The 21,886-nt window shown below is 43.8% G+C and overlaps 1 protein-coding gene across 2 annotated transcripts in view; it reads right to left on the reverse strand.

The window, feature by feature from the left end:
- Positions 1-21,886, reverse strand: part of Eps8 (epidermal growth factor receptor pathway substrate 8) — a 144,645-nt gene that overhangs the window by 37,356 nt on the left and 85,403 nt on the right. For both annotated transcript variants that reach the window (XM_045139499.1, XM_045139500.1), the window contains exons 7-14: positions 18,096-18,178; positions 17,435-17,571; positions 14,106-14,179; positions 11,827-11,953; positions 9,184-9,272; positions 8,790-8,864; positions 4,429-4,577; positions 1,603-1,786 (exon numbers count right to left, since the gene is read on the reverse strand). In XM_045139499.1, coding sequence (XP_044995434.1) covers positions 1,603-1,786; positions 4,429-4,577; positions 8,790-8,864; positions 9,184-9,272; positions 11,827-11,953; positions 14,106-14,179; positions 17,435-17,571; positions 18,096-18,178 — 918 coding nt within the window. The remainder of the gene's footprint in view (positions 1-1,602; positions 1,787-4,428; positions 4,578-8,789; positions 8,865-9,183; positions 9,273-11,826; positions 11,954-14,105; positions 14,180-17,434; positions 17,572-18,095; positions 18,179-21,886) is intronic.

Consider the following 21,886-nt stretch of genomic DNA (forward strand, 5'->3'; position numbering starts at 1 on the left):
TCATGTTCACACGACATGTGCACTGGAACATCTCCCCTGCCCGCAAGGAAAATTTACATGCACAGTTCCCTTTAACGTGGTCTCTGGGCTGGCGAGATGGCTCAACAGTTAAGGCGCCTGCCTGCAAAACCAAAGTACCTAGGTTCAATTCCCCAGAACCCATGTAAGCCAGATGCACAGGGTGGCGCATGCGTCTGGAGTTCGTTTGCAGTGGCTGGGAGCCCTGGCGTGCTCATTCTCTCTCTTTCCTTCCCCCCTCTCTCAAATAAGTAAACAACAAGAAAATATCTTAAAACAGACACTGGATATAACTTAACTATGGTGTGGTAATCCATTCCTTCATGTTTACCACATTGTGAATACCTGTAGGCAGTATGGGAGAATTGAGCTACTGGATAAAGGAAAGAACAGGCCTTTTAGAGTTATCTCACTGTCATTACTGTTTCTTTTCCACTCTAGACCTCCTCCATCCAACTACTTAGTTCTGATGAACCCATTTGTATTTGGTTCAGCTTCAGGTGTCCAATTTTCTTTTCCAGCATGACAAAGAATCATAGAAAAATCATTTCAAGGAACGTGACAAAATATTATACCCAATTTCATTCTCTTAATTTGCTCCCCAAATAGGCTATACTCCAAATCTTCATAAATACTGTAAAGATAGAGTAATCTGTAGGGTCACCTGCAGATGAGATCATGTCATGATTGTCTGCCTAAAAGCTAGAATTCACACACACACACACACACACACACACACACACACCACACCTTGCTCCTCCAGCCAGATGGACAGTATTTCAAAGGATTAGAGAAGGAGAAAGGGAAGTGGGAAGAAGTAGGGAGGAGAAGAGGAGATGATGTAGGGCGGTGGAGACAGTAGCTATAGCAGCTAGGAAGGGCAGAGGCCAGAGGGGAGAGGAGAGGAGAGAGGTGAAAAGGGGAGGTAAATTGTGGTGCTTATCGGAGAGTTGCTTCCTACAGACACAGCGCATCTAGGTTCAGGGAACTGTCTTGAGGATATAACAATTAAAAGGACATAGAGGCTAGAGAGCTGGCTTAGCAGTTAAGGCACTTTCCAGCAAAGCCTAAGAACTCATGTTCAAATCTCCAGGTCCCACGTAAGCCAAATGCACAGTGACGCAAGCACGCAATGTTACACATGCACACAAGGGGGCGCTCATATATGGCGTTTGATCGCAGTGGCTAAAGGCCCTGACGTGCCCATTCTCTCTCTCTCCTCTCTTTCCCAAAATAAATAAATAAATTGAAAAGTTACAAAAAAAGGAATTAGCAAGAGGACCACGAGGCAATTCCCTGATAGAGACACAGCGCGATGTGGCTTTGGATCAGGACGACAGAAGAGGAGAGGGGCCTGATAGACTTGGCCAGGAATGGAAACAGGATCCTGTATCCGTCACAGATATGAACACAAGCTGAGAGATAACTCAGGCCAGCAAAAGAGGGGTAACTTTTAGCCATTGGTTCTAGAACAATCTTCAAATGAATGGCGCCTCACAATTGCAATTATAGATAAAATCATAATTATAGTGAGCGTTGTACCAGCTACAGAAAACATTAACATGGGACGGTCTGACATTTTACCTCCGCGGGCACCCTTTTGATGTCTTGTTTGCGCTGATGCTCGGCTGCGCTGGCCACGGACTCGGCCAGCTGGTACACATCTTGCTCCATTGGTGCCCCCACAAAGTGCAGCATCGGGGGCTCCCAGCCGTTGCGGAACCGAGGAACATATGGAGGAATAAACTGTTCTTTCGGCCACTCTGCTCTGTGGGGGACAGAAGGTCGTACAAGTAGGCAAAACAAGAGCTGTGTCCACGCTCACGGACATTTTCAATGTTGCTAGCCAAGTACAGACAACAGACAGCTAGCTCACCGGCCCTCCATTTACCCAGAAAAGAGAAGCAAACCCGTTTACATTAGAAAGAAAGGGAGGTGGGAAACGAAGCTTAGTTGTAGAGTGCGTGCCTAGCGTGTTACAAGGCCCTGGATTTGATCCTCAATGCTGCAAAAATTAAATAAAATAGGAGTATGAATAATTTATCTTAAAAGATAAGTTCAAGGGCTAGAGGGATGGCTTAGTGGTTAAGACACTTGACTGCAAAGCCAAAGGACCCAGATTCGATCCCCCAGGACCCTCGTAAACCAGATGCACAAGGTAGCACATGCATCTGGAGTGCATTTGCAGCGGCTGGAGGCCCTTTCTCTCTCTCTCTCTCTCTCTCTCTGTCTGTGTGTGTCTTAAACAAATAAATAAATATTCTTTTTAAAAAAAGGAAAGTTCAAGTCATATATGTAGATGTCAGTCTTACACACGAGCTAAATGAAGCAAAAATTCAGCTCTGCAGTAAGGCCTCTCTCACTACGTTTCCTCGACTCTCCAAGTCTCTTGGCTTGCAGCATGGGCTTGGGCTTCTTGGAATTTGTGTGTGCCCAGAAGCACACAGTAAGTCTTGACATCATATATTTCAGCAGTATCTAAGATCACTTCAGATTCTCATCTTTCCCTGTGCACCCTGAAGTCATTAAGTTAGCAGAGATATCTTTGGAAAGAGAAACAGCCGAGCACGTTATAAAGATTCATGATTTTTTTGTAAACGTTAAAGTGTCCTAAAATGAAGCAGATGACCAATTATATAAATTAAATGGATCAGCTCTGTTTTAATCAGAAAAGCCAACTCATCTGTCATCATAATCACTCCCCATTCATCACTTAATGCCTGTGAGAAACTTCTTCCCACAAGACCCACTCACTCATGAGTGACAGAAATAGCTAGGGTGGAAATTATGACTTCACATTAGCTACGGTGGGCTGCCTTATCTTTCCTACGCAGTTTAATTCTTTGTGTTACGTGCCCCTTATGACGAAATGAGCCATTTTATTCCAATTATTAGGTACCTTCATAACCCTTTTCCTTTCCATGAGATTTTTAATCACTACATTCATTTCCTAATGCTCTTAATCAAGATCTGCAATGACCATTTTGTCATGGGAAGGGCTAACAATACATTTCCTTCCCATGCAGTAATTTAAGCAGTCACTAATTTTCTGATTTTGCGACAGAGCCTCAAACAAAAGAATTGAAGACAGTAGGCTATTTGTATTCTAGGAGATCTGACAGATTTAATAAGCTCCATGAAAAAATTTAAATCCCGAGCTTGTCATAAAGTCATAACCTGCATAAGCCAACATTTCTGAAATATGTTTAACCAGCTTTTATGTACTATGACCTATAAAGCAGTTTGATAAAACAGAGCATGATATGTGGATACATCCAACAGCCTACAGAAAGGTGGGGCTGGAGACATGGCTTAGCACTTAAGGTGCCTGACTGCAAAGCTTGAAGACCCACGTTCCAGTCCCCAGGACCCACGTAAGCCAGATGCGCAAGGTGGTACACGCGTCTGGAGTTGGTTTACAGTGGCTGAAGGCCCTGGCACACCCATTCCTTCTCTCTCTCGATCTCTCTCTCTCTCTCTCTCAAATAAAACAAAAGTTAAAAAAGAAAAGGAAAGCTAGGCTCCTTAGCACAGCCTTCAAGCCTCTCTACCTTCCACCACACAAAGTCCACTCCTCACATATGTCTCGGTTTAACTGCTTCATGCCTTCATTTGCGCTTTCTCTGGGGACGACCCCTTGCCTGCCGTGGACTTGTGGGCACACTGCTCATCCTACTGAAAGGCAATTTAGCAAGTGGCGGTAGGGCGGGGTTATGAACACAAAGGCCCCGGGTTCATGTCCCTTCTCTTGTCACTTACCATGTGTGATTTTGGGCAGATGATTTAACCACTGCAGGTTTCACTTTCTTTTTTTTTTTTTTTATTTTTATTGATTTAAAGCGACAGACAGAGAGAAAGAGGCAGAGAGAGAGAGAGAGAGAGTGAGATTGAGAATGGGCATGCCAGGGCCTCCAGCCACTGCAAAACAAACTCCAGACGCGTGCGCCCCCTTGTGCATCTGGTTAATGTGGGTCCTGGGGAATCGAGCCTCGAACCGGGGTCCTTAGGCTCCACAGGCAAGCGCTTAACCGCTAAGCCATCTCTCCAGCCCTCACTTTCTTTACCTACCAAGCAGGCATGGTAACAGGACCCCCGGCCAGAGTACAAACACTGTGCGTTGGCACATGTACGTTATTTTCTGTTGATCATCATGTATTATTATTGTTGTTGTCTCTTGCTTACCCTCCTCTCCACCTGTTCTTCCTGACTGCTCTTCCATGTCAACCAGCTAGACTCCTCTTAAGGCTACACTGTGGTACTCTGCACACTTTCTATTTCCTTCTGCAGCCACGAGGCTTTTCAAGAAGACTGTCTTTCCCTCACACGGCACACAGCTCTTCGTTCACAGAATGCCGAGAACGCTGACAGCCTCGCAGGCAGGCATTACGTGCTGAATTTGCTCGCGCTTACCTGACTTTCAGCCAGGTTTCACCCAATGACATCCACAGCTGCCGCTCATCAGCAGTGACAGTGTAATTTAAGAAATCAACGGTGTCTTTAGTCAACAGCGGGCTGAGAACAGAACTGGCCAGTTCAGGACCTCCTGTTGCCTGTACCACCTAGAATGAGAATAGACGGTTTCAAGCAAAAAAAAAAAAAAAAAAAAAGCTTATTTGTATACTTTTGAAATGTGTGTACAAAACATTCCATGTCCAAAATAAGCATTGTTCTTATATTTTCAGATTAAACTTTGATGTTGTATGACATACTATGGAATAAAACACATGTTATCCAGCATCAAGGTGTCTTAAAGCCTAAACTGAAAGTTGAGTTCAAGGACATGCAGTGGCTACCTCCTCGCTGCGTGTGATGATCACATTCTCTAAAAAGCAAAAGAGGGCTGGAGAGGTGGCTTAGCACTTAAGGCACTTGTCTGCAAAGCCAAGGGACCCAGGTTTGATTCCCCAGTACCCACAGAAGCCAGCTGCACAAGGTGGTGCATGTGTCTGGAGTTTGTTTGCAGGGGCTGGAGGCTCCCGGCATGCCTGTGTTTCTCCCTCCCTCCCTCCCTCTCTTATATATATCAAATATATCTTATATATATCAAATATATCTTATATATATCAAATATATCTCAAATCAATCAATCAATAAAATATTTTTAAAAATACTAAAAATTCTGTAGGGAATTTTTCACCAGCCAATTTAACTATCTCTAATTTTCTGTTATTTAAAAAACATGCATGACGACAGTCAAGTTTATTATTACAAAGTTGAAGAATATGCATCGCAAAATGAATATTGTGGAGAGACCAAAGCTCCATGCTCTGTGGTTGAGATGGACAAAACGGAAGGGTTCAGGAAGAGCCAAGACAGAACCACAGTGAATCACAGGTATTTTCCCCAGATTTTAATTACAGAAAATTTAATGATTTAATATGGATTATTTAATGGGCAGTAGAAAACAGGTGCAAAGCTTGGATAAGCAAATTAGTGCTGAGAATGTGTCCAAAAATGGTTCCAAATTTACCTCGAGGAAGCCATGTCCTGGCTAAGGAAGCAGGGGCCAGAGCCCTTTTATTAAAATCTTGCCTTCTCAGAGATGAGCTGTACCTCAGGGGAGGCTGTTCTAGTTTCCCAGAGGCCTTCTCCGTCACCCAGAGTCTAACTCAAGTGCCATCTCTTCTAGAAAGTTTTTTTTTTTTTAACATAGAGAGCAATACAAAGAGAAAGAGAGAGAATTGGTGCACCAGGGCCTCAGCCACTGAAATTGAACTCCAGACACTTACGCCACCTAGCGGGCATGTGTGACCTTGCACTTGCCTCACCTTTGTGCGTCTGGCTAACATGGGATCTGCAGAGTGGAACATGGGTCCTTGGGCTTCACAGGCAAGCATCTTAACCGCTAAGTCATCTGTCCAGCCCTGGAAATACCTTTTGTACTTCATAGTGTTACGTCCAATACAGTCTCCCCACCCTATGTTCAAAACAGTGTGAGCAGATAAGTAACTTACTACATTGTGTGAGGGTGCACATTGTCAACTTGACAATAAGTTGAATGTAGTCATGTACCTGTTATATAAGGAGACACACCCAAGGCTGCTGGTTGTCCCCTGGCAAACATGCTCTTCTGCCTTTTAAAAGAGAAGTCCCTACATCCTAGATGGCTCACGGACACCTGGATGGAGGTGACATTCTTTGGAAGTTAAGTATGGCCCCAGGAGGGAGTTCAGGCCAATTGGAAGTGGGAAGAAGTGATCTGCTTAAGTGCAGAGTCACACTTCTTACTGCGAAAGCTGCTGGCTCTAGACATTCTGTGCCATTGCACAGTCGTTATAAGGGCAACAAAGGAAGCCTGCTTTCCCCAGAGATGCATGCCTTGGTTAGTGCTATACGTTTCTTCTCTTCCCATTGCTTCTTCTCAGCCTCTCTTAGCTCTTCTTTTTTTAAAAATAAATAACTTTTTTGTTCATTTTTATTTATTTATTTAAGAGTGACAGAGAGAGAGAGAGAGGCAGATAGAGAGAGAGAGAGAATGGGTGCACCAGGGTCTCTAGCCACTGCAAACAAACTCCAGACACGTGCGCCCCCTTGTGCATCTGGCTAACGTGGGTCCTGGGGAATTGAGCCTCGAACTGGGGTCCTTAGGCTTCATAGGCAAGCACTTAACCGCTAAGCCATCTCTCCAGCCCTCTTAGTTCTTCCTATTTTCCTGACATCAAAACTCCCAGGGCTTGATCTTGATATTCCTCATTGCTCTTCCTTTTTACAGACCACACACACACACACACACACGCACGCACGCATGCACGCACGCACACACGCACGCATGTGCATGCACAAAGTGCCTGGTTTCTCCATTAAATTCCAGCACATATACTCAATTATCAATTCAAATTTCCCTGTTTAAATATCCCTTAATTTTGATATGCCTAAAACTGATCTCCGCATCTTTCTCCAGGAACCCGATTGCCTCAAAGTCTTCATGCTTAGTTAGGAATCACCTCATCCCGCCAGTCTTGAGCCAAAAGCCTTGGAAGCATTTTTGCCAGCATCAGCCAGTCCACCGAACCGCACCTGTTTTCAGCGCGTCCTGGGCCGAGCCGTGTGAACTGTCGCCATTCACCAGCTACGCTTCCAAACTGTGCAGCCAGGGCGGCTCTTTATGCTGATAACTCTTCGTGGGGTGACGGCCTCACAGTCCTATCCCAAGGGCCCCTGAGATGTGTCTTCCTATCTTACCTGCGTCCAGTCCCTTCCTTCTAATCTCTCTTTCATTCTTTCTGCTCAAGTCACGATTATCTTTGTGTCCCAAGAACATGTTTTTTCATGTTACCACATCTAAACACTTATATTAGCTGTTTTCTGTCTAGAATGACTTTCTTCAGAAATCCATGGCATATTCTTTATTTCCCTTACTCTGAAGGCTTCCTCCCAGCCAGGCTTCCTGAAGGAGCTATTGTCCCCCCCTTTACACACACACACACACACACACACACACACACACACACACACACACGAGGGAAGGGGAGAGAGAGATGGAAACTCCACTGGCACTCATTGCCTGCATTCTCTGTTCTGCTTTCCCACATAACATTTAATATTTAGAATACTATATTTTTTGTGCATTACATTTATCAAACCAGAGGCCATTTCGACACTGCAACATAAATTTCTAGAGGGTCAGAATTGTTTGTGTCTCATTCCTGAGGAGGAAGCGCAACGCCGGTTGAACAGGACGCCCTCAATTAGGATTTCTTGAATAAATACATAAATGAATCAACCTTTGAATAAATACACACATGAATCAACAGCTCAAAGGATGGAATTTGCATCCTGCATAACTCCACACAGCAAAGCCATTCATTGGGCAGTGGAGTTCTTATAAGTAAGAGTTTTGTGAAAAAGATAAAAATGTCTACATGACTCAAGCTGCTCTTTTTCATGTCCCTAACTCGGTCTGAAACAGTAACATCTCTCTACCTCTAAAATAATGTGTTTAAAATACCATCGTGAAACCCATCACTTCATATGCTAGCCTAAATTTTTACAATAATTATCCAGACACAATGTGGCCTTGATGTTCATGACTCCACAGTGGCTCAAGCTAACCACACAACCAAGGCCTGCATAACAGGAGGAGAAACAAACCTACGGCATCAAAATAGAAGTGACTAGGTCTGGAGAGATGGCTTAGTGGTTAAGCGCTTGCCTGTGAAGCCTAAGGACCCCGGTTCAAGGCTCGGTTCCCCAGGTCCCACATTAGCCAGATGCACAAGGGGGCGCACGCGTCTGGAGTTCGTTTGCAGAGGCTGGAAGCCCTGGCGCGCCCATTCTCTCTCTCTCCCTCTATCTGTCTTTCTCTCGGTGTCTGTCACTCTCCAATAAATAAATAACAATGAACAAAAAAATAAAAATAAAAAAATAGCAAAGACTAGTTGGAAAGAGGAAGGGATTCAGTGGAAGGGGGACTTAAGAAGGGAAAAAAGAAGAGGTGGTGGGAGAGCATTGTGATCATGATCTAGTGTTGTATTTGTGGAAGTTGTCCAGTGAAAAGGTTTTAAAAAGTAGCAATAACAAATGCCTCACCTCCGTCTCTGCCTCCCTCCCTTTCTGGGTTCCCCACGGCTACAGCTGTTGCCCCGGAGCCCGTGATGGGCAGGAGCTGCCCCTGAGCCACAGTCCCCAACGGGGAGGCACTGCTTCTGGACCCTCAGGTCTCACACACTCTGTGTTTACGCAGGTGCTAAGAACAGTGCTCTTGCACGGTAATGCACACCCTTGGAATGGAAAACACACTCAGGTCAACGACCTTTTTCATCAATTCTTACCATATTTAATGGAGTAAACAAGAAATGAACCAAATCTGAAGCACTTGGGTTCTGGATATGAGACTTCAGTTTGGCCTGCAAGAATAAGAAAATCAATAGATTAGCATACATGATCGAGCAAAAGCCAGCCACGGGACAGCCCGGTGCAGGCTCAGAGAAAGCTTCATTCCAGCATGGACAGCGAGAGAAGCTAGCGAACAAATGAACTCAGAAGTCACTACCTTCCAACTGCCTTCAACATGCATGCTTTACATTGTATGGTTTTCGTGAATGGCTCATCAGAACACACATCTATAAGAACCATCTTATGTCTTGATTTCATTGTCAGGACCATCCTAGACTTTGAACTTTCTCATTTGTTTCGTCTACTCATATATAAATAAATCTCACTCACCAGAAGGTTAAATCCATGTTTAAACTTCTGGAAACAGTCAATAAATTCATCAGGAGGTGGTGGTTTTGCCCTCAGTGTTAAAACACCCTCTAATGAAATAAAGAAGAGGAGGGATTGGTAAGAATAGACTTCCAAACAATAATTCATTATTTAAAAAACAAGACAAAACACCCAAAGCCACATCATTTTCACAGAGTTTGATGATCGCAACAGATGTGTGATGTCACCGTTCAGCACAGCCAGCAAATAGAGAAGGCGAGTGACTCATCCAGTCCCATAAACATGAGGCACAGCCCTTCTGCGTCCCAGCCTTCTTGCCGTCATCGTAAAGACGGTAAAGATGAGTAAGTTACGAGCCCTGCTCTTAATGGCTTTAAAATATGCTAGAGGAAGTGATTCAGATAAATTATTGTGATGGATCAAGCCCGTGCTAAGAGAAGAGACTGTACTGGGTGGGAAATGAGGAACTGGATACTTAGAAAGTGTTTCAGATAACTTTTATTTTTCTTTTCAAAAAGTATCTTTATTCATTTTGAAGCAACAAGAGATAGAAGAGAGACACAGAGAGAGAGGGAGAGAGAGAGGGAGAGAGAGAGAGAGAGAGAGGAAGAGAATGGGTGTGTCAGGGTCTCCAGCTATTGTGAATGAGCTCCAGATGTGTGGGTCACTGTGACTCTGGCTTTGCATGGACACCAGGGAATCAAACACAGGTTCATTAGGCTTTGCAGGCAAACACCTTAACTGCAGAGCCATCTCTCCAGCTCTCAAGTAACTTTTAAGATAGAATTTGAAAGTTTTCCCCCCCCACAGAGCAATTTGTGGAAATTACCATGATAATACAAAAGCAGCCAGAAGAAATAAAAAAAAAGAAATGACAAGCCTATGAAACAGCAAACATAAAACCAAGGAACCTGAGACTGGAGAGATAAGTTCAAGTTATATTATGGGAGAGACTGACTGTCTGGGTTTGGGGTTAGATTTCAACCATCAATCCATGGCGCTATATACTTTGTAGTCAAAGTATGACGGCTTCTGACTCAGAGCTTTAAAATTTCTATTTTCATAGTACTAAAGAGTGGAGGGTTAAAAGATAGCTCAGAAAGCTGGGCTAAAACATGTTGATGGTTTGAATTGCATACTGGCTATGAAAATTTATATATATATATATATTTATGTATATGAGACATAAGGCAAAGTTAGCTATATGCAAGAAAAAGAAGTCATAGAATCCAGAGCTTTAGATTTAGGTGACCAAGAGGACAATATATTTTACTTTATAAAGAACACAGAGTGCTTTGAGACACAATGATATTTTAGAGTATGATGACAAATGTCCACATAAAAACAACCAGAAGGATGACACTAAACATCATTTGTTAACAATACAGATGTGAGCTGAAGAAATATTTAAAAGTCACCACTTGGGTTGGAGAGATGGCTCAGCAGTTAAGGCGCTTGCCTACAAAACCTAAAGGACCCATGTTCGACTCTCCAGATCCCACATAAGCCAGATGCACAAAGATGCAGCAAGTGCAATGTTGCACATGCCCACTAGGTGGCGTAAGTGTCTGTGGTTCGATTGCAGTGGCTGAGGCCCTGGTGTGTCAGTTCTCTCTCTGTATCTCTCTCTAAAAATAAATAAATAAATAAAGCTGACTCTTATTGAAGGGGCATTTATTTACTGTTCTTTCATGTATTTCAATCCATAGTGTTTGCCCAAAGAAGTACAATTATGACTTCCATATTTCTACTTTTATACATTTTAAAGCACTTTATTTTTATTTGTTTTTAATTTTTTTTTTTTCATTTGATTTTGTAGACAGGGCCTTTTCTGTAGTCTAGATTGGCTGGAAGCTCGTGACATAGGCCAGGATAACCTGAAACACACAGCAATCCTCCTGTCTCAGCATCATGAGTGCTGAGATTATAGGCATGAGATACCAAGACCAGCTTTCTTAGGAATTTTAAATAGCTAAGCAGAAGTCCATTGTGAAATTGCTTGCATGCAACTCTGTATGTGAATGTTCTACTTAGAGTTTTGTTATGAATTCAAACCCATTGATATTTTAAAATACTTTAATGAGAAAAGCCAATTTTATTTAAAACTGAGGTTCTATAATTATAGTGAGAGACCACATAAGAATATAGAGAAGAAAGTCATAACCATTTGTGAAAACTGTGGACAGGTGGTCTGCGAGATGGCTCAGCCATTAAAGGCGCTTGCTTGCAAAGCCTGACAGCCCGAGTTTCAGTGCCCCGTACCCATGCAAAGCCAGATGCACAAAGTGGCGCCTGTGTGTGGAATTTGTCTGCAGTAGCCCTGGGATGCCTGTACTCTCTCCCTCTTCCTATGCTCAGAAATAAAAACATAAAAATATGTTAAAATAATTTAACAAAACAGGAGGTCACCACATGAATCTTAGGAGTTGCTGTGACTGAGATAGCACACCCTTGGATCTGCCCTCCCTGTGGGTGTCTTGGAACGAGCATGAGCTCTTCCCTTTCCATGTGAATCTCTGGAACTATGCAGAGAGCTCGGTGAGGTACCGGTGTCCAAGGTCAGGGCAATGTGACGAATGGATAAGGCCAAACCTCCCCTCACGACACAGCTCTGAGCAGCCCTCACGACAAAAGCCAACTTACCTCCTGGTCCTTTCCTTTTACTTTTCTTGCTTTTTTTCCTTTTGGAAAGCTCAGAAAATGCTTCCGCTGCTTTTTGGAGTTTTGTGATAAAGAATTCAATGTCATCCAAAATATGGTTTAAGATTTGCTAGAATTACAAACGAGAGGAAAAAAAAATATGAGACAAAACAAAACTAGTTGTCAGATGCTGCTGGAATTATAAATGAGAGAATGAAATATAAAATAAAGTAAATCTAGTTGTCAGATGCTAGCCAGTCAGTACAAAACAGAAACCTTACAAAACGAGGGAGTGCGGGCTGGAGAGGCGGCTTAGCAGTTAAGGTGCATGCCTGCGAAGCCTAAGGACTCAGGTTCCATTCTCCAGGCCCCATGTAAACCAGATGCACAAGGGGGCACATGTGTCTGCAGTTTGTTTGCAGTGGTTAGAGGCCCTGGCGTGCCCATTCTCTCATTCTATCTCTCTTTGTCTGAAATAAATAAATAAATAAATAAATAAATAAATAAATAAATATTTTTTTTTTTAAAAAGGAGGGAACAGGGGAGAACCCTACATGCAAATTGCAAGTTGATCATTAATTCTAAGAAAAAGAAAATACCTGTGGCTAAAGTCTGAAGTTTATATTTTTCTTTGGCTTAAGTCTGCTACATTCTGCATGCCACAGGGGAACATTCACAACATCTAATCAGATTATTAATTACTTTCAATTGCTCTAATTTTCTGCGACCTTTCTCCCACTCAAAGTTGGAGGGGGCGAGTTCTAAGAAACACTTTTATAGACGAACACCGAGTACTTTTGTTAACAGATGAGGCTCTGACAATATTTCATGGAATTTACAGAATGCTATAAAACCCTAAAACACATATATAGAAACCAATAATCAGGCATTTACATTTCTACATGACAAAACAGAATGAATGAACAGATCATCTGGAACATGTTTTTTGATTTTGTGAGGTAGGCTCTCACTCTAGCCCAGGCTGATCTGGAATTCACCATGTAGTCTCAGAGTGGCCTCGAACTCACAGCAATCCTCCTACCTCTGCCTCCTGAGTGCTGGGATTAAAGGCGTGTGCCACCACGCCTGGCTCATTTGGAACATTTTAATTATCTTTTGTAATGCAGTCTTAGTTGATTTTTTCTAGATTGAAACTTGGTATTCGTTCTTAAACGTATTCTTGAGAGCATCCACACACACAGACAATATTCCATGATCATAATCCCTCCCTCCATCTGCCTTCCCCACCTCCCTACGGCCCCTTCAAGACCTCTTCCTCATAACAAGACTAGATATAAGGGTTTACAATTAATAAATGCTTCAATATAACATGTGGTGTCATATAAAATTAATGTCTGAATGCAAAATGCTTTTATTTGCCTTTAAATAATCTGAGAATTTATATATAGTATGAAAACTAACAGCACTGATGAAGAAATGAAAATAAATATATTGTTACACTTTATAATGAATTATATGATAGTTACATACTTAACCTTTAAAAATAGTACTTAAATTTTCCTTTTTAAAATATAATTATTTTGGCTTTTGTAAGGTAGGATCTGGTCTGCTCTAGCCCCGGCTAACCTAGAAGTCACTATGTAGTCTCAGGGTGGCCTCTAGCTCTCGGGGCTCCTCTACCTCTGCCTCTGGAGTACTGGGATTAAAGGCATGCGCCACCACACCTGGCCTAAACTATAATCTTCATAAAACCCAAACAGAACTATGGAAAAAATATCTAAGCTATGAATGACAAGGAATGAAAAAAGAAAGCCTATAAAAAAATTTAATCCATGACCTCTCGGTGCCTGACACTACCTACACAAGACCATGATAATAAGAGGAAAAGATCATGACATCAAAATAAAAGAGAGACTGAGAGGGGGAAAGGGGTCTGATGGAGAATGGAGTTTCAAAGGGGAAAGTGGGGGAGAGAGAGCATTACCATGGGATATTGTTTACAATTATGGAAGTTGTCAATAAAAAATTAAAATTAAAAAAAAAAGAAAGATAGAAAACCCAGCCCATCTCCAGTCTTGATGATCCCGTTACATTCTTTTCTCAGTTGGTTAATCTGTTAGCTCTACCAGAGTCCAGGTCTGCTAACTACATATTAGTAGGAAAGCTTAAATAGTTTTTAAAAGCAAAGTGCATAGCCATCATTGAGGAGAGAAAATATCATTTCCACAGAGCATCTTCCATATGAATCGTCCTGAGCTCAGTGTATCTGCCTTCTTTCACACAAAGAGAATCAGTGGGGCAAACGTGGCTTCCAAACTCACCACATCCCTGTCAATCCGAGCAGCCATCATTTCAGCCGTTTCTTCCTGCTCGCGATACGGCCGGGCTTTCTCAACTATAAGGAAAGCACAGTCGTTAAGTCTTTCCATCACTTGTTAAAGCAACCCGGGTATAGAAATTAAAACACGAAAAGTGACTATAAAAGAATCCCACCTTCAAACAGAAGCACCTTGGGCTGGAGAAGATGGCTTAGCGGTTAAGCCATTTGCCTAAGAAGCCAAAGGACCCTAGTTTGATTCCCCAGGACCCATGTAAGCCAGATGCACAAGGGGACACATGCATCTGGAGTTTGTTTTCAGTGGCTGGATGCCCTGGCACACCCATTCTCTCTATACATCTGCCTCTCTCTCTGCCTCTTTCTCTCTCAGATAAATAAATAAATATATTTTAAAAAATGGAAGTTCCGCCTTGTGATAAACACCTCGGAATGATGCTCATTTTCCACAAACTGCATCCTTGCCTCCACACCAAGGACACTTGGGTACAGCTGGCCTTGCCACCTGCTCAGAGTTCATTAAGGTTGGCACCTCCTCAATCCCCCTCTTCCCCATGTCTGCTTCCTATTAGGCCAACTTAATAATAATAAGAAAACATGGGGCTGGACAGATGGCTTAGTGGTTAAGGCATTTGCCTGCGAAGCCTAAGGACCCAGGTTCGACTACCCTGGACCCACGTCAACCAGATGCACAAGGTGGAGCATGCATTGCAGTTCATTTTCAGTGGCCGGAGGCCCTGGTGTGCCCATTCTCTCTTTCTCTCTATCTGCCTCTTTCTCTCTTTCAGATAAATAAGATACTTAAAAAAAGAAGAAGGAAACTTACCAAAGTTTATGCACCTCATCCAGGAAAAGTGGCCGATTAGGTTCAAATGTAACAAAGTTGCCCACATCCCAACGCCATGCCTACAGTTAAACGCTGGCAACTTCCCAGAGCATAGGGCATCCAAAATTCTACTTATAATTCAACTCAAAACCTACAATTGATTGATTTTAAGCCACATGTCTTAAAAGAAGTACCTACAGGAATATTAAAAATCTAGACTATATATGTCAAAAGCACTCAAGCTGTCTGGTCAGCTAGCATGATTACGTAAGCACCACATCCACATCGCAGACGCCTTTCTGGAATGAGTCAGGGCGCACTAAGCACAGTCAACCCTGAGAGCTGCTGCAAGTGCTACGTAATAAAACCTGTTGCTGGGCAGGAGCAATAGATCTCCGAGGACTGGAAATACAGCTCCTGACATATCACCATGACTCATGAGGTCAACATGGAAAACTGAAAAAAAAAGATGTTGGAAACTCTCAAGGCCAGCGCCTACCCCTGCGCCAGCATTACCCATGCACTGGAAATCACAAGAAGGACAGCAAGGGAGGGAGAGGTGGAGAGAGGGAAGGATGAGTCACTGGACGCTGAGAAAATATATTAGTAGCTATTCCCACCTTAAGATCATTATTTTGTGCGCCTGAAATCTTGCCAGCTAGCTGCTATTTCATATATCGTTAGTTGCCAGCCTTGCCAGTGTCCTGCAGAAAGCAGGATGCTGCCATTTACATACAGGCATTAGGAGCCCTGGGTAGAGCTGGCTGGGTGGCTTACACTAATGTAAGCCCAGCATTCAGCAGGCTGAGGCAGGGGGATTGCTATAAGTGTGAGGCTAGGGTGGGCTGCTTAGGAAGACCCTGCTCCCTCCTGCACACACACACACACACACACACACACACACACACACACACACACACACAATTAACTGGGGCTGGAGAGATGGCTTAGCGGTTAAGCGCTTGCCTGAGGGCCCCGGTTCGAGGCTCGATGCCCCAGGACCCACGTTAGCCAGATGCACAAGGGGCCGCATGCATCTGGAGTTCGTCTGCAGTGGCTGGAGGCCCTGGTGTGCCCATTCTCTCTCTCTCCCTGTTTCTCTATCTCTCTCTCTGTGTCACTCTCAAAAAGATAAATAAAAATGAACAAAAATATTTTAAAAAGTTAATTGAAAAAATAAAAAAGTATCCTGGGGAGATCCTAGCCCAACTGGAGGGTGGACTGAGTGGGAGATGTGTGTTTCTGGGGCTCTGGCAAGTCTGAGGCACCATGGGCACTGTTTTCCTGAGCTCACCGATGGCAGCCAGGATCTCTCCACCTCAGGGCTCCAAGAAAGCGGGCAGCCAGAGTTGCCCACAGCCCTGGGGAGCACAGACGCACCCCTCTGGGAGCTTCCCAACTAAAGCAACTCGAACTCCGACAGAAGTTCATGTGTGAGCGGTTGGTTCTGCTTCATCCAGCAATAGACTAGTTCTGCAAACTCTGCCACATTGTCACTTTGGGTTGTTGTTTTGTGAAAGAGCTCACTCTGGTCACAGTCTGCCCTGGGCTCACAGTGCCAATCCTGAGCGCTGGGACTAAATGTGTGCACCACCGCATCAGTTCACTGGCAACTTAGCAGGTAACAGTGCAGAGAATCTGGCGATCAATTCTCTCTTCATTACAAATTAGCTGTGACACGTGTTTGTACAAGTTTGTTCAGAGCATCTGTCCACTCAAGATGCCTGTGTACGCAGCCCATGAACATCAGAAAAATCTCTGGGGTTCACTGGTCAGTCAGCCTGACTGGCACATCAGCAGCCCTGGGTTCAGAGAGAAACTCGGTGTCAGGGCAACGACCTGGGAGAGCAGTAGAGAGGACGCCCCACTTTCTCCTCTGGCCTCAGCAAGCCTGCACACGTGCATGAAAACACACACGTGCACACACCGCACGTACGCACACACCTACCACGCACAGAGACATAGATCCACAGAGAAAAAGAATGCATGACTTCCTAATACCTAAGATTTAGGGGGTTTTGTTGCTGTTGTTTGTTTTTCGAGGCAGGGTTTCACTCTAGCCCAGGCTGACCTGGAATTCACTCTGTAGTCTCAGAGTGGCCTTGAACTGACCTCCTACCACAGCCTCCCGAGTACAGGGATTAAAGGCAGGTGTCATCATGACCTGTTTAATATTTAGTTTTTCAAATATTTTTTTGCCTTGTTTATTGGAGAGAGAAAAAGAGAAACAGGCAGGTAGAGAGAGAGAGAGAGAGAGAAAGAGAGAGGTAATGGGCATGCCAGGGTCTCCAGCCACTGCACACAAACTCCAGACACATGTGCCCCCTTGTGCATCTGGCTTACATGGGTCCTGGGGAATCAAACCTGGCTCCTTTGGCTTTGCAGGCAAGTACACCAACCACGAAGCCATCTCTCCAGCCCAGACATTAAATGAAATTACATCACAACCTAAAGCGAGTCTTCGGTAGCGCTCCGATGGGAATACTCACAGTCCCCCTGGTCAGCCGCCCATGCAGACCACGCGGCCACTCGGCTTCTAACGTCCACCTGGGTGACGGTGCCTGGTGGCACTGGGGCAGGAGCTCTTGGTGGAGGCGGGATGCCAGGATCCGCTTTGGAAATCATCCTTTGAAAGATGAACACAATTTGAACTTGGAGCATTTCCGTTTCTCCAATGCATCACTTCTCTAACCTGATTATCGGGGGAAGTTCTTTAGCTTCAGAGAGAGCTGTAAGCGGACTTCCTAAGGGTCGCTGTTGTGCCTCACACACATACATGAGGAACGAACACGGGAGGATGAAAATCCATGGGAGGAGACCTGCTTGGACTTCTTGCTAGGTCTTGTGTGATTAGCAAGGCTGTGGGCTAATGACATGCACCGATGGGGTGGCCTTGGGCTGTTATGACTCTCTGAGACCCCCACAAGTGGATGAGAAGCTGAAGACAAGACACGCAGGGAGAAAAGAGAAAAGAGGGGGCAACCACGGATGGACAAGCCAGGGAGGACAAATGATTTGAGATCAAAGGTTGGAATCTGGAAAAACAGAATAATAACGCCACTACTGAAAATAATTTCCCTAAACTTTTAGGAGGGGGGAAAAAAAAAACAGAAAACAATTCTACCTACTAATTTCTTGCATTGCTTTTACCTCAGGGCCTCAGGCCGCCTCTTCTGTTTCCCACCTTTACTGTCACTGATGGCACTTTCGATGTCTTCACTAATGAGGTTTGCCTGCAAGGAGACGCGAGTTATCTGCAAGGCTGTGGAGGTTGTGACACACAGATTGAAACAGAGAAGAGGATTTTCATTGTCTCAATCAACAAGCACAGTGATGCGATGTAAGTAGAAGGCCTTAAAAAAAAAAAATATATATATATATATATATATATATATATATATATCAAGTGTTTCAAAAGTGAATTCTGTAATAACAGAATCCAAAAACTGAACTACTTTTTAAAGAGGTATAATCCTGATTCAGCTTACTTTTTTTTAAAATTTTTTGTTCATTTTTATTTATTTATTTGAGAGTGACAGAGAGAGAGAGAAAGAGGCAGATAGAGAGAGAAGAGAGAGAGAGAATGGGCACGCCAGGGCCTCCAGCCATTGCAAACTAACTCCAGAAGTGTGAGCCACCTCGTGTGCGTATGGGACCTTGTGCGCTTACATCACCATGTGCGTCTGGCTTACATGGGACCTGGAGAGTCAAACCTGGATTCTTAGGCTTCATAGGCAAGCGCCTTAACCAGCAAGCCATCTCTTCAGCCCCCGTGATGCTTACTTATTTATTTATTTTGGTTTTTTGAGGTAAGGTCTCACTCTAACCCAGGCTGATCTGAAATTCACCATGTAGTCTCAGGGAGGCCTTGAACTCACAGCGATCCTCCTACCTCTGCCTCCCGAGTGCTGGGATTAAAGGCGTGCACCACCACGCCCAGCCATATGTTTATTTTTACCAGTAATTGCTTCTGTATGTAAGATGGCTGCTTCTCTATACATCTTCTATTTATGATCCAGCTTGTTTTGTACAATTATGTAGGCTTTTCTCAAATATGTGGATAGCATGCTGTTTACCAGTGGGATTGATCATAAGTTTTAGAGCCAAGCAAACACTTGCAGACCAGAGTCTAAGCTCCCCTCCTAGTTAATACAGTTGAGGAACACCTGCTCAAGTGACCTGGAAGCAATCGGGTTTCCAGTGAGATGTCAGTGCCAAGGTAGCCCGTACTGGGGCACTTCCTTAAGAACATGTAACTTCTGGGAAGACATTGAACATCATGCCAGAGGCTTTCTATCAAGTGGAGTGGTAAAACTAAAGATGCCCAGGGACCTTGAACTTCTTGTGTGAAAATGATTACATTTCTAAGAAAAGCATCAGCACCAGAGTGGGCAAAAGCACGTGTGGCATCCTGTCATAAGCTTTAAAACTCAGCTGCAAGATGTTCCACATAAAAAATTACACCCTCTCACAACGCATTCACATCTCAATCAGCTGAGGAGAAAATGCCTCGCAAAGGGAGAATGGCACTAATGTATGAGTGAGTCATTTTCAGTAGCTGAAGAGCTTTAGTGCGGACAAAACAGTATTCAGTAAATCCATTTTGAACCCATCACTATTCCCATCCTCTAACAGAGAAGCAAAGTTCTTTCAGGGGTTTGAATCAGATGTCCCCTATTTGAATGCTTGGTTTGAATGCTTGGTCCCCAGCTGGTGGCAATTTGGGAGGCGGAGCCTTGCTGGAGAAGGTGTGTCATTGGGGGCGGGCTTAAAGGTGTTGTATAGCCAGCTCCGCCTTGCCAGAGGGCTGGCTTGCTCTTACTGCTCTCTTCCCTGCGGTGGCAAGAAGTGATATCCAGCCTCTGCTTATGCCCCATTGTCCCCTAATGCCAAAACGCTTCCCCTCAAGGCAGTGAGCCAAAATAAACCCTTCCCTCCCATCAGATACTTTGGGTCAGATGTTTAATCCCAGAAACATGAAGGTAACTACAACAGCCCTTTTATTCTGGGAACTGATATTCAGAAACTTTACTGAGTATAGCACTTATAAGCTCCCAAAGGGGTTTTCAGAGCATAGACACAAAAAGCATAAATTTGAAATGCCTTGACTCAATTCTCTATTTCCATAGCAAAATATTCACTCAATTATTTGTTTCAATATCTGGCTTCAAGTGATTAGTAATATAATCTATGACTTTCAAAGACACTGTAAACATCTAATAATAAACATCTAATGATAGCCTACATACAAGTTGTCTAAATGTAACAGTTCCTCTCAAATACGATTTTTAGACAGTCATCTATGACATTTTAATGTCAAAGAAATATGGAAGTGATCAACTGTTTCTTCATGCCAGTCCCCTAGAACTCCTTTATAAAAGTCACAGTATAACCTGTAATAAACATACAATCAAAATTAAGATACTGCTTTGGAAAAGTACCAATCAGTGAAAGATAACTGTCCTTTGAGAGAACTCGGCTCACAAAATACATTCAAGGTTATAGATAATTTCAAAGGTCCAGTAAAGTATCACAAATTTTAATCATTTGAAAATTACAGTGTACTTTGAAATAAAAATGTTCAGGATAAAACATGTTTTTATTGGCAACTGTCCCCAGCTATCTCTGCATATTGCTGTATGATTAAAAAGTCTTGAGCAGGGCTGGAGAGATGGCTTAGTGGTTAAGCACTTGCCTGTGAAGCGTAAGAACCCCGGTTCAAGGCTCGATTCCCCAGGACCCACATTAGCCAGATGCACAAGGGGGCGCATGCATCTGGAGTTCGTTTGCAGTGGCTGGAGGCCCTGGCGCACCCACTCTCCCCCCGCCCTGTTGCTCTCAAATAAATAAATAAAAATAAAAACAATTTTAAAAAAAGGCTTGAGCAAGCCAGGCATGGTGGCCTTTAATGCCAGCACTTGGGAGGCAGAGGCAGGAGGATGGCCGTGACTTTGAGGCCAGCCTGAGACTGTGTAGTGAATTTCAGGTCAACCTGGGCTGCAGCAAAACCCTGCCTTGAACAAAAAAAAAACCAAAAAACAGAACAACGGCAACAACAAATCTTAAGCAATTGCTCAAGTCACATAATTACATGGAGAACTTTGGGTCAGTACCACTGGAAGGGACTAAGTGTTTCACTGCAACCCAAGCTGTGTGACGAGAACAAGAACAGGACAAGACAGCAAAAGAGTTGTCTATTATCTACAAGGCACGATTTTAAAAAATATTTTATTTAATATTCATTCATTTGAGAGAGAGAGAGAGAGGCAATGAGAGAGAGAACGGACGTTCTCTAGCCGCTGCACACTAATGTGACACTTGGAACCCCTTGTGCTTCTGGCTCTGTGTGTGTCCTAGGGAATCAAACCGGGGTCCTGAGGCTTTGTAGGCAAGTGCCTCAAGCAGTAAGCCATCTCTCCAGCCCAACAAGGCATGGGTTTTTTTTTTGTTGTTGTTGTTCCTTTTTATTTATTTATATGAGAGTGACAGAGAGAGAAAGAGGCAGATAGAGAGAGTGAGATTGAGAATGGGTGCGCCAGGGCTTCCAGCCACTGCAAACGAACTCCAGACGCGTGCGCCCCCTTGTGCATCTGGCTAACGTGGGACCTGGGGAATCAAGCCTCGAACCGGGGTCCTTAGGCTTCACAGGCAAGCGCTTAACCGCTAAGCCATCTCTCCAGCCCAACAAGGCATGGTTTTTAAAGAATCTTTTTTTTTTTTTATGAGAGAGTGAGAGAGAGAGGGGAGGGGCTGGCATACCAGAGCCTCTAGCCACTGTGATCAAATTCAAGATGCATGAGCTGCCTTGTATACATATGCAACCTTGAACACGTGTCACCTTGTGCATCTGGCTTATGTGGGATCTTGGGAGTCGAACATGGGTACTTAGGCTTCACAGGCAAGCACCTTAACAGCTAAGCCCTCCCTCTAGCCCAAGATTC

This window comes from Jaculus jaculus, chromosome 22, assembly GCF_020740685.1.
Source record: "Jaculus jaculus isolate mJacJac1 chromosome 22, mJacJac1.mat.Y.cur, whole genome shotgun sequence".
NCBI lineage: Eukaryota > Metazoa > Chordata > Mammalia > Rodentia > Dipodidae > Jaculus > Jaculus jaculus.